The following is a 12,134-nucleotide window of genomic DNA, read 5'->3' on the forward strand; positions in this document are numbered from 1 at the left end:
TAAGGAACACAGCAGAGGTCTAAATCCAGATGAGGTCATAAAAAAATAACTCAAAGTTTGGAAATCTAACAAAGCACCGTTCAATAAGCTAACAAGCAAGACAAGGGGAGTATTAACCTTAGAAGCAGCCAAGAAGCCCACTGTAGCTACAGGAGCTGCAGAGATGCACAACAGGTGTTGGAGAATCTGCTGACAGGGCATCAAATACGGCCTGGAAATACCTGAGAGAACAGCAATTTTTTTCTATCTCTCTCCTGCGACTGCAATAAAAAAATGGCATCTATTAGGATCTCCCAGTTTGTCCGCAACACACAATCTGCGGAAAACATTTTTGATGATGGTTGTGGTGATGGTGATTGGTCAAAAATTTGATAGTGCCATGGTCACTGGGCTGAGACATACTATAGTGGGAGAGCCTTATGGTGACTTCACATGAAAACTATGCTGGAGTTTCTTAAGTATGAAATGTCTGGGATGGAGAGAACTTTGGATAGAAACAAATGTTTCTATCCTTAAAGAGCATCTACAGGTGTTTTATTGCACTCTCCATAAAACAGTCCTATATATAAGAGTGAGAAGAAGAAAAACTTTGTTGAAAGAAAAACATGTTAGTTCTTGGGCAAACATGTAGAAGAAGGTGCTCTGGTCAGATGAGACCAAACTACATTTTTTTTGGCCTATTTGTAAGCTTACATGAGATAGAGAAATAAACACTAGACATCACCCTCATTAGGCCTCGCAAACTGGGAAACAAGGTGGTGGCAGGATCATACTGTGGTGAAGCTTTTGTTCAGGAAGAAAAGTGACACTGATCAGAGCTGATTAAAGATAACCTGGTGCAAAAAACTTAAGTCTGAGCTGGGATGGAGTGGTTTAAATCAGGGGTGCCCAAAGTCGGTCCTTGAGGGCCGGCATCCTGCATGTTTTAGTTCTCTCCCTGCTTTAACACACTTGGATCAAATGATGGCTCATTAGAAGGCCTAACAATGACATGTTGAAAAAGTTGTTGGTACCACCAGGGAGAGAACTGAAACGTGCAGGATGCCGGCCTTCAAGGACCGAAGGTTTAGATTAAGACAAATAAAATGGCACTATTACAATTAATGAAAAAAAAAATCCACTTATACCTCCATCTGTTTTGGAGAATGTGTGAAAAGTTCATATTCCCGATATACAAAGCTGATCGAAATATACCAAAGATGTATGGTGGTTCTAAAACCTTTGACACAAGCAGGTTGAATAAAAATGCACACCACACTTTTCAGATTATTGGTAAATAAATAAATAAATAAAAGTCTCATTTACTTCTATTCCATGGCATGGAAATATTTTGTGTTGATTTATCACTTGAAATCTCCATCAAATACATGCTTTTTAAACATGATTTTAACGTGACAAGATGTGGGAAAGTTGAAGTGCTGTAAATATTCCTGTAAAGGATTGTATCTCCAGACAGAAAATGGGACTACTTTGTATTCATATTCAGCTTAATCCATCTGTTTAATAGCTCACAACCAGCAGTATTGACGGCGATAATAAATTAAGAGTTTTGTTTAGTGTTGGAATTGCAGCTCCCACAAGACGCGGCAGCACACAGAGGTGATTTTGTGAGTGCGTTCGTGACATTTTTACTTGTGATGCGGAGCTTTTGTCCTTCGCCGATTGTTTGTCTCCACTGTCACGCATGATTGGCATCTCAAGCAGGTGCGCCGGTTTGTCAGGTCTCCCTATATTGCCTCCAGCTAACTTGCAAGAATCATGAGTGGGGTTTGTGTCAAATATGTATCATCGATCATACTATTAGCCCAAGAATGCGTGCATATCTCACATAATCTGTTGCCATGGCAACACCGACCCCTCCATGCACATGCACAGACAAGAGCTGCGCTGGTCCAAAATGTATATGATGATTTTTGATCCGCTTCTCGTTCAGTCATGTTGGTGTCATCCATGCAAGCAGAGCCAGACACGAGCGTGTGGGAACTATCAACTAAGCCTGCCGTATACAGCAGCCAACGCGGGGAGAACAATCGCTCTGAGGGAGCAGCGCATTTTTCACAGCATATCATTACATGTCTCATTATTGCCAAAATAACAGCAGCTCCTTCATTTGTTTCTCGTCGTAGATCTGAGCAACATGTGGCGTGGAGACAGGCGTCTGTCTCCTGCATGTGTGATGTACTGAAGTCTGTGCGTCGACCCGTTTGAGAGTTGCATCATTTGCATCATAGTGGGAGATGCTCTGGAGTCGAAGCCTTTAAAGTGCACATTAGCCCACATGATTACATGCACATTTGTGCAGTATCTGTCTTCATGTTTCTGAATTTATTCTTTCAAAAAGAAAAATCCAATTCATCTGTGTCTGGCTTCTGGAAATCAGGATGTCAAGTAACGCCACGAGGGTAATCAGACATTTTGTGTGACAAGAGAAGTGGGGGGAAAAAGTTTATATTTGTACAACATTTAAAGACGTTTTATTTGCTTTTTATTGAAAGGCTTGCACAAAAAGAGCAACAAGAAATTCCACATGCCTTCAAGGTAGCGCCTCCATCATCAGTGTATCCACCTGAGTGTGGTTTGTTATCTAAAACTTGTCCGATGTCTATTACCATGGACAGATACACATACACCCCCAATCTATTATTGAACAAAAGGCTCACGCCTCCGCTCAGCCCTTCAGGGAGGAATCCATCCCTCCATCCCAGAATAATTTCACACATCAGTAGATACACAAAAGGCAGAGAGAGAGGGAGAGTAAAGGAATGAGAGGAAGGAGCAAAGGGAAGGGACGGAAGAGGGGAGAAGAAGTGGATGAAGAAAATAAAAGAAGAAAAGAAATCTATGGGGTCACAGCTCAGCGCTCATGAGAGACCAAGGTGTCAGGGGGAGCCAAGCGTAACAAAACAGATATCAAAGAACCATATGTAATTGTACACACTTGCATGAAAACAACAGTGCACACACACACACACACACATTCACACTGTTTTTTAATTTAGAAAAAGGACAAAAATAACAACAAAGACATGCAAACAGAGTTTGCCATAATTATTAGCTTTCTCATCTAAAAACAAATTGTTCTTAATATATGACATTCTTTTCTTCATACACACACACATACACACACACACGCACAATGTTGTGAAAAAATATTTTCCCTCCTACTGATTTTTTCTGTTTTTTTCTATTATATCACACTTTAATGTTTAAGATAGTGAACATTTTTTTATATGACATAGAGATAACCTGAGTAAATAAAAATACAGGTTTTCAAACGATTTTATTTAGTAAGGGGCAAAGGTTTTCCAAGCAACCCAGCCCTAAGTGATGAAAGTAATTTCCCCCTAATAACTAGTGGACTCTTGGCGGCAACTATTGCTATCAATCATTTGCATCACATGACTATAAGCAATCATTTATATCACTGTAAGGGGATTTTGATCCACTCTGCATTGCAGGATTGTTATAATTTAGTCACAGCAGAGGATGTGAAACGATCTGCTTAAGGTGACATCATCGCAATCAGAATAAAGTTATTAATTATTATTATCCTGCTGCATAAATCCAATATGTTAGCTCTTATAGTGAACTAACAGCAGGAGGTTTGCCCTCATAATTTGTTGCTACCGCAACTCAACACCGTCACACTAACACCACCATGCTTGGTGATATGGGGAGTTTGTAATACTTAAGTCTACATCATGTTGTCAGACATGCTCTATTGAAGAGATTTCCTGATTCTGAAGATCAGGCAGTTATAAGACCTGGGTGTAACTAATGAACCAGAACCAAAAGACTTTATTGTTCAAGATCTCTTCTTATATTGGTGTTACTTTAAAAAGAGCAAAATCACAATGTCCTGCACAACAAGCACTTGAAAACTACAACAAACTTTAGAAGGTTTTTATTTTAGATTTTTGCTTAGTTCTAAGTGTCATAGAAAATCAATAAATAAATGGTTTAAATCAATCATAGTTATGTCCTTTTAATTGAAACAGTAGATCAGGTTGTACAATTTTGTTTTAAGTTGTTTGTTAATGCCATCTGGTATTTTGTATGAGAACTCACACAGCCTGTGCCTGATCTACACACAAAACAAGAATATTTCCACCTCTGCTGGGCACTTTAGAAAAAAAAAAGCCTCCTCAAAACAAGATTTATAATTCCAATAATTCTTTAGAAAACCCAGAGGAGCAAACATGCTGGACACACAAACACCTGGAGGTTTCCATGGACTGAGTAATTACTTGGTATACTCAAGGCGCCATTTGTCGCAGTCGCATTAACACACATGAGCATCATCTGGAGTCTGCACCAGAACTGTATCTTATTCAATCAGACACACACACACACACACATAAAGACCCACAGACACTAACACACACGCACACACATACACTGAGCGGATGTCACAGCTTAAATAAATTGAAAGCTTCAAATGTGACAGCAGACTTGGCAGCTGACAGCTGATTGGTGTGGACGTCCCACATCGTATGTCTACCATTGAAATTTATTGAGGGAATAAAATAAAAATACAGACTTCTGTAATAAAGATATGTGACCTTTTTTTTTCTTTCCATCTCTATTTAATAAAGTATTTTTTTTAGCAGGTAAATAACATCTCTGATACTTTAAACAAACACACAAAACAAGGGTAACATTTAGTTAGAAATGCTATGATCAATAGTTCTACATCCCAGAAAGAGAAAGACTAAACCATATAGGCAAAAAAAAAAAAAAAAAAAAAAACTGACTGAAATGCATACATGCACTACACACACAGCATGGATACATAAAACTCCCGCTGAAAAAGTACCAAAAAAAAGGAGAGGGAGGAAAAAAAGACACAATTGAGTGTTTAAGTATGCAGGAAACTTTATCCCTGGTTGGAAGAAGAGCTTTGAAGGAATTCGCTCAGGGATTCCCAACCTCCTCCTGAACTGAGTGTGTATCTCCTCATCATAGAGAGAGAGAGAGAGAGACAGAGGGGTGGGTGGTGATTGTGAGCTTGTGGTGGGGGAGGAATGGTAGAGAGATGAAGAGAGAGTTAACTTGGTGAGGAACTAGAAAACGCTGGGTTAGAGGAAAGCTCAAAGCAGGACCGTTGTTCATTTCCTTAAGCAGTTATTGCAACTGGACTTAGATATGCTGCCAACTGAAGGTCTCGAACCAAATGTGGTCTTGATGCTCTCTATCAGACACTATCTATTCATGCGAACGCTCTGTTCAAAGGACTCCATGCTTAACTCCCAGTATGACCTTCATTAAGACGGATAGCATAAAAAATGCAATGACTTTGCTGCAAGAAAAACCACAGGCCAAATAAGCTTTGCATTGCATAATAATGCCAGACCTGGTAATCAATAACACAAACACACATCCGTAATGGAGTGCAAAGCCGGCACATGAAGAAAATGTCTGAGGGGAGGCCGACCACATCACGGTGTTCGGAGCAAACCACCGGCGGAGCGCTGTGCCATGCATAAACAAGGAGCTGTTGACAATAAATGCTCACATCCATTTCCACCCATCAAGCTTTTTTCCTAAGCTAGCAGCTTAAGTCTGCAGAGACGTGCAACTCTTTGAAAGCTTTCAACACCTTGGTAGCTTAGCTCTGTGTCAGATGTGGGCAATATGAAGGCGTTGTCCCAAGCTAAATTGTCCTTACTGTACTTTCAACAACTCAACTAGAGGGAGAACTTCCGTCATCATCTAATATAATACTGACCTTGCCTCAGGACAGCCTAATAATAATAATGAGTGGTAGCCAGATGTTTCTGAGAAAAATAAAGCTCTAAATTTTGGTTAACATTGACTTAACCTTATTTATGTTAGAGTTGTTACAAAATATTTCCACTTCCACTTCAGTCTGGTATTTCATCCCTTTGTAGGAGTGTATTTCATCAAATTTTAACACCAGAGAAACTTCAAAGATGAAAGTTAAATAAATCACAATCAGCTTTTGTGATTGTTGTTTTTTAAAACAAATAAATTCTTTCAAAATTAACTTTTTCTCTGACATAAATAAACTTTTGAGCCATGCCCTCGCCACAAATAAAGACACCGCTGTGTATAGAAGACAAATGTCCTGTTGAAATGATAAGAAAACAGAAAAAAATATATATACATCTTTCTGACTGGAATATGTTGAATGGAAGTGTGGCTGCTTACCGGCAGCACGGAAAACGGATGGAGTGAGCACTCCTATTTTCTTTGAGATTCTATGTGAAGGTCAAGAAGTGAAGAGGGCAGATCTGTTCTCACCAACCATAAACACTCTCTCTGTGTGAAACATTACAAAGAGATTATAAAAGTACTAAAGTCTTGGCTTCAAGGGAAGGACACAACCCAAAGCTGCAGGAATAGGACACAATACAGATAATGCAAAAGCTGCAATAAATGATTCTTGTGGGGTGTCAGCAGCCAGACCAGTGAGGTGACCTGAGACATTGGTTGTGAGCGTAAGGTTTCCCAGGTTAGAAAATGCATTGTTTTACTTTAGTTATTTGCTTTTTCTGTAACCTACTGTCAGTACAAAACATTTGCTGGGGTCTACGGATAACATTATTAAACACCAGCTCTCTCCAAATGTTCATCTTTTACCCATGACAATTAGCAGCAGCAATCACAGCTCATTTTGAGTCTGACCAAGTGAAATTACAGGTTATATATCAGCATTTTTGACTTCCATCCCCTCCACATTTATGAGCCAAATGACATGTCAAAAAACTAAATGTAGATGGGATTTAAAACTTTGAACAGTTCTGACAGCTACACAACTGTGTAGCTAAATCCTTTATTTTAAAAAAAGAGACAAACTGTTATGGAGGAGAAAAGTGAGAATTTCAGCTTCTTCCATTTAATGGTGGTGTATTATCCTGAGGGTGTTTGTGTTGTTTTGGTTTTTCGGTGTTTGCATTTTAACTTTCTTGTTTATCTGTGATCAGCCTTAGTTTCTGTTTGTTCTTTAGATCAGTCTTTTCTTTGTTGTCTATGTTAGATCTATTGTTCATTCCTTGTGTTTAGTTATTCTTTGTTAAGGTTAGATTTATGGTTTGCCAGCTCATGTGCTGGTGCTCCTCCTCCTCTTCTCTTCCTCTGCCATTACTCTTTCTCTCTCCCTCAGCATGCCTGTCTGGTTCCCTCTCTCACCTGCACCCTGTTGCCAATCAGCCACCTGATCTTTGTCAGTAATCAAGCTCCTTTGTTTTTAGCTCCTTTGTTTCACTCACTCACTGCTGGATTCTTCCTGTATCTGAATGTACCCGGTCCCTGTTCTGTTCCCTGCTCCCCGTGTTCTCCTTGTTTGTAAGTTCTTGTTTTATTTTTTTTTTTTCATTAAAATGTTCAACGCCTCTACCTGCTACCTCAATCTACAACCATGACAGGAGGTGTGTTTTACTTTACCACAGAAGTCTATCCTGATACTGCAACATTTCTCCTGACTTTTTCCTCCTCCCTGGACAAGTTATCATATACGTTTTATAATCTCAAATTCAAACAGCACATTTTGCTATCACTGCTTATCTTAGCCGGATACTGTGTTGTGCACTGATGCCCAAGATTAGCATTCCTCAAGAAAAGCAACACGGCTACCTAAATTTCTACTACCTGAGATACAATGATCTAGCAACATATCACCCTGAAAAGAGTTTTAGGAACAGAGTGGATCTAAAGTAAGAACAGACCAGCTTGTTTTATGATTCATGTATCAAAAACAAAAAAGTGAGCAAATGTTGCTTTTAAAGAATACGGTTTGAAAAGACTAGCAGTAGTTGGATCATGATATTCACTAACCGTGATGCTGTCTGGGTAATGCCATTTTCACCTGCAATTCTTGACCTTTTAATAGAAAATACAGTTTTCATTTTCAAATTAGCCAAATTAGGATAGAGAGAAGTGAACTATAGACTCTCAAAAAGGTTAAATGAATACATTGAAATGTGGTCAGTTTATTATGTAATTATTGAGACAATGTATGAGATCATTGGAGCTATCCGTCCATTCATTGGTAATGCTTCACCAAACAATAAACTGTTGAGAGGAGACTCTGAAAACTCATAGATCTACCATGGCTTTCATTTCACTGATTTAAATAGTAACATCGAACCAAACAATCTCAGTCTGAACAGACTGAAAGCGTTTTTCAAAATCTCACTTTTATTTTTTTACCAAACAACCAAAAACATGTGCACATGTGGATCAATAGGATCCAGCCGAAAATGTTAATTTAGCAAAATACTAGTATGTGCTAATATGAGCAGAGTCTGACTCTGACCATATCAAAAGTACAGAAACTTTAAACCTTCAGCTGTTCGGATTAAAACCTTCAAACTTTATAATACAGGAATCTTTCGCTCCACTTTATTTCATCTCCCACTATTCCGGTTTTAGGATCTCACACCGAAGAGCCACCACTGCATTTGTTTACCTCTTCTTGGCTTCTTAATGCGCCATCATTTAGAGATGAGTCACCCACAAATAATAAGTAAGCTCATCTCATCACCATGTCATGGATATTTTTCCATTCAAGCGTGTCTCTTTCTCACCTCGTTGGTGTTCCAGCGATGGCGCTCCTTGGGCAGAGAGGAACATTTGGGTAGACACTCGAGCAGCTTCTTGGGAAGGTAGATCTTTAACTGGCCTGGCTCATCTGGGGTCACAGGGATTGGAGTGGGGGAGAAGAAGAATTAGGTGAATTAAAGTTGGGGATTTGCAAGAGAAATATGTAAGCTGATTGACTAAAATCACTATGAAAGTTTCATGTGTACTATTATTAACATCTTAATGTGACAATAAGAAGCTTTACTGTTCCAAAAAAAAAACAAAAAAACAGTTTTATTTAATTTTTTTACCCTTTCTAATTTATTTGAGAATTTTTGGCATAACAGCAATTGAAGATGTCAGGCTCAGAGTTTGAATTCCCCAGGAAGCGTGTTATTACTAATTGTCTGCGTCGATTCTGAGTCATCCAGGTCATGGTAATCCAACTTCTTGAGCCGGAGGCAGCTTTTCTGCTCTTGAAATCATGCTTCCTCAATAGACCAATGAGCTAAAGAGAAAAGAACTCCTTCATGAAGAGATCAAACATAACAAAGAACCAAAACAGAAGCCCAGCTGCTTTCTATTCATCAATTATGGTTATTTCTAATGTATAAGTATTACTAACACTATCTTAATCATTATTAGGACATCTCTCTGCATGCTGTGAGTCAGCGCACAAAAACAGTTCATTCTAATCCAAAGCTAAGTGTGCAGAGGGAAAGGCAGTGCTTTTACTTTTGGACATCAGGTGGAGGTGTGCCATGAATCTACTCTCAAACAGATTTTGGATTAACGCAGGCCCATTAGCATACATTATCTTTGCATTAGGGGTTGGTAAATATAACACCTAGCCAATCACATGGGCATTTCTTATCCACTTTAAAAGCAGTTCTCTCCCCACAGTGTTGCACAGACAGTTTGGTAATGGAGTGGAGAATCCCAAAATAGCTGCTCCTGTGAGGAAACTATTTCTGTGCAAGAGTTGGATAGTCACAGGCTTAGGGCAGGTGATGTGTAATTCTGAGTTCAAATTATGTCTCTGGACACACTGCCAGTCTTCGGGGGCAGTGAAGCACAATCTAGAATAATAGGGATTGGGAACAAAAACACAACTTGGTAAAATCAGTTTACCTTCTCTTGTCTGGCTTAATTTAACCCTGCATTATTGAAAGTATGACATATTTGATCAAGAGATGCATACGTTGCTTGACCAATGACTAGAAACAACCAGACTTCCGCTAAACTGGTCTGATCTGTAGTCGGATAATCCTACATTCAAGAGTATTTATTTTTTTCCCCTGGCCAATGTACATACAGTCATCTGGAAAAAAGTGGGACAGTCTATTAAAACTTGTGTACTTTCTGACATATTTGGATATATGAGTATTTTATATAACAGATTTAAGAAAAGATGTTGCAAAATTTCTGTTAAATGTAATAGAAATGCTATTTCTGGTGAGGAATAAAGTGGGATACCCACATAGTTATTTCCAGTTAAAATTTCTAAAATGACATAGGGGGGCATCACATCTGGTAAACTTGATGACAACCTTATAACTCAGTAAGGGACATTTGATGATGCGTTATACTTTTCAAAGACAGAGGCTAGAATGAAAATGTAAATGTGAAATTATATTCATCTGCAATTTGAACCCTGAGGAACTCTACAACAGAGGTAAAGAGGCAACCTGGGGGATATATTTCCAGTATCACAGAGAGATATCTAATCTGATGCTCATTTGGGGGAAATGTAACACCATTTTTAGTAATTTATTTTTTACTTTAAACATTTTCTAAATAGAAGGGCACCAATTTTCATCTCAACAAGAAATGTAATTTTAACTACTCCCAAATGTATTCCCAAAATCTGAAATCAAAACCCAACTACAAAAATAAATGACTGTACTTTTCTTTGTCTCAACAAGTCAAGTATTGACGGAGCAAATGACTGATATGCTGTTGTCTTTGTAAATTAACCTTCCGGCACATTCAAGAATAACAAGTAGATTACTTCTATCGCGCCAAATTAAGTAAATAAAGGGATAGGCGATTGTGTAAGTGGGTACATCTGCACAAACACCGACCCCCTAGTCGGCATGTGTCACCTTGTTTGTGTTCCCAAAAGGTGTGCTGCTCAAAGAGAGCAGGACCTCAAAGGTTTTTGATAAGCGTTTGAGTAGGGGGCATCCATTTATGAGTCTCCTAGGATGATAGGGCTTACAATCTATCTGGAGGGAGATGACAGAGCAAAAGCTGGTGAAGGTGTGGAGGGTCAGGAGAGACAATGAGACACAGGGACACAGCTTGGCTATAACAAGAGAAACTTGAAAAGACAAGATGATCCTCAAATTGGGAAAACGACGATGAAAATGAAGTTTACAAATCAAAACCGGAGTTGTGTGTCGGCGCACGTCTGTATGTCTCATGGTAACGGGAGGTATCTAAACGTGTGTGCGTGTGTGTGTGTGTGTGTGTGCGTGTGTGTGTGTGTTTGTGTCGGTAAGAAAGAGCGTTCAGGCACGTATGCTCCCCCTAATCAATTATGCATTTATTAATAGAAGGCCTGAGAAGACAGAATTTCAAACAGCTGAACTGTGCAGCAGCTTAGTTAAACAGCTGAATGGTGCAGCTTAGTTAAAGCCTAATTTCTTTTTTAGCAGCACTCCAGTCTCTCTGCTATGAATGCCAATCAGCGTTTAGACCCCACCTCTCCTGGCTATAGCCCCCTCCCTTTACGCTGCTGTTCTGAAGAATTCTCATCACAGCCCTGCCTTTGAAATGTACCAGAACCACCACATCAAACAAGCCCGCTGCACATGCGGAGGCAAACACACGCACACAGAAGTGTATGCTCATACATATAAACAGACATACACATGCAGAAAAGACTGTCGATCAAAAGAAACACGTCACTGAATTTGTCCCAGAGTGGGGGTTTTGTTTTTTCTCTCTCTCTCTCTTTCTCTCTCTCTCTTCCTCCCCAACTAGTGACCTTGCTTCTGTAATCCCTTTCAAAGCACACTTTCATGAATGCCATCATCGTCCTAACCTGTCCTTAAAATTAGTTCTCCCCTGCTGATCAGGACCAGCCTACACACGCGACGTTTGCAGATTTCTTGAATGCTGATGAGGATTTTTGCACCCAGAAGAGTTGTGTCTTGTGTTTCTAACAACCCTGAATCAGAGAATGGGTCCCAGTTTGAAACAAAACTAGCACAAGAGCAATCTTCCGTTCTGTTATGTGAGATGAGTCTCTATGGAACTGGTGTGACAAAAAAAACAAAACAAAAAAAACAAAACAACAATCTCTGTTGTTCCCTGACTCTTCACTAAAACTCAACCAGCTGGGGACACAAGAAAATAAAGCAAATCTGAATATTAAAGTGTGTTGTTTTTCATATTTTCGATTTGTTTGCTGTAGAGGACAAATTTCTGCCTATATGCAGATGACTTTCTGAATTGCAAATCGGGTGGAAGGAGTCCAAAAAAGTGCAACAATGCCAGAATTCTGGAGTAAATAGTGAAATTGCTGAACCAAATTAAACATTACACTAGTAACCTATCAAAAACCACAATTTAGACCGTAATCA

At 39.2% G+C, this 12,134-nt stretch overlaps 1 protein-coding gene across 7 annotated transcripts in view; it reads right to left on the reverse strand.

Moving 5' to 3' along the window:
- The window catches only part of LOC122833760 (calmodulin-binding transcription activator 1-like), an 81,261-nt gene that overhangs the window by 60,157 nt on the left and 8,970 nt on the right, over nucleotides 1–12,134 (reverse strand). For all 7 annotated transcript variants that reach the window (XM_044121620.1, XM_044121619.1, XM_044121621.1 and 4 more), the window contains exon 3: nucleotides 8,550–8,653. In XM_044121620.1, the coding sequence (XP_043977555.1) occupies nucleotides 8,550–8,653 (104 nt within the window). The remainder of the gene's footprint in view (nucleotides 1–8,549; nucleotides 8,654–12,134) is intronic.

This window comes from Gambusia affinis, linkage group LG07 (genome assembly GCF_019740435.1).
Source record: "Gambusia affinis linkage group LG07, SWU_Gaff_1.0, whole genome shotgun sequence".
Classification (NCBI taxonomy): domain Eukaryota; kingdom Metazoa; phylum Chordata; class Actinopteri; order Cyprinodontiformes; family Poeciliidae; genus Gambusia; species Gambusia affinis.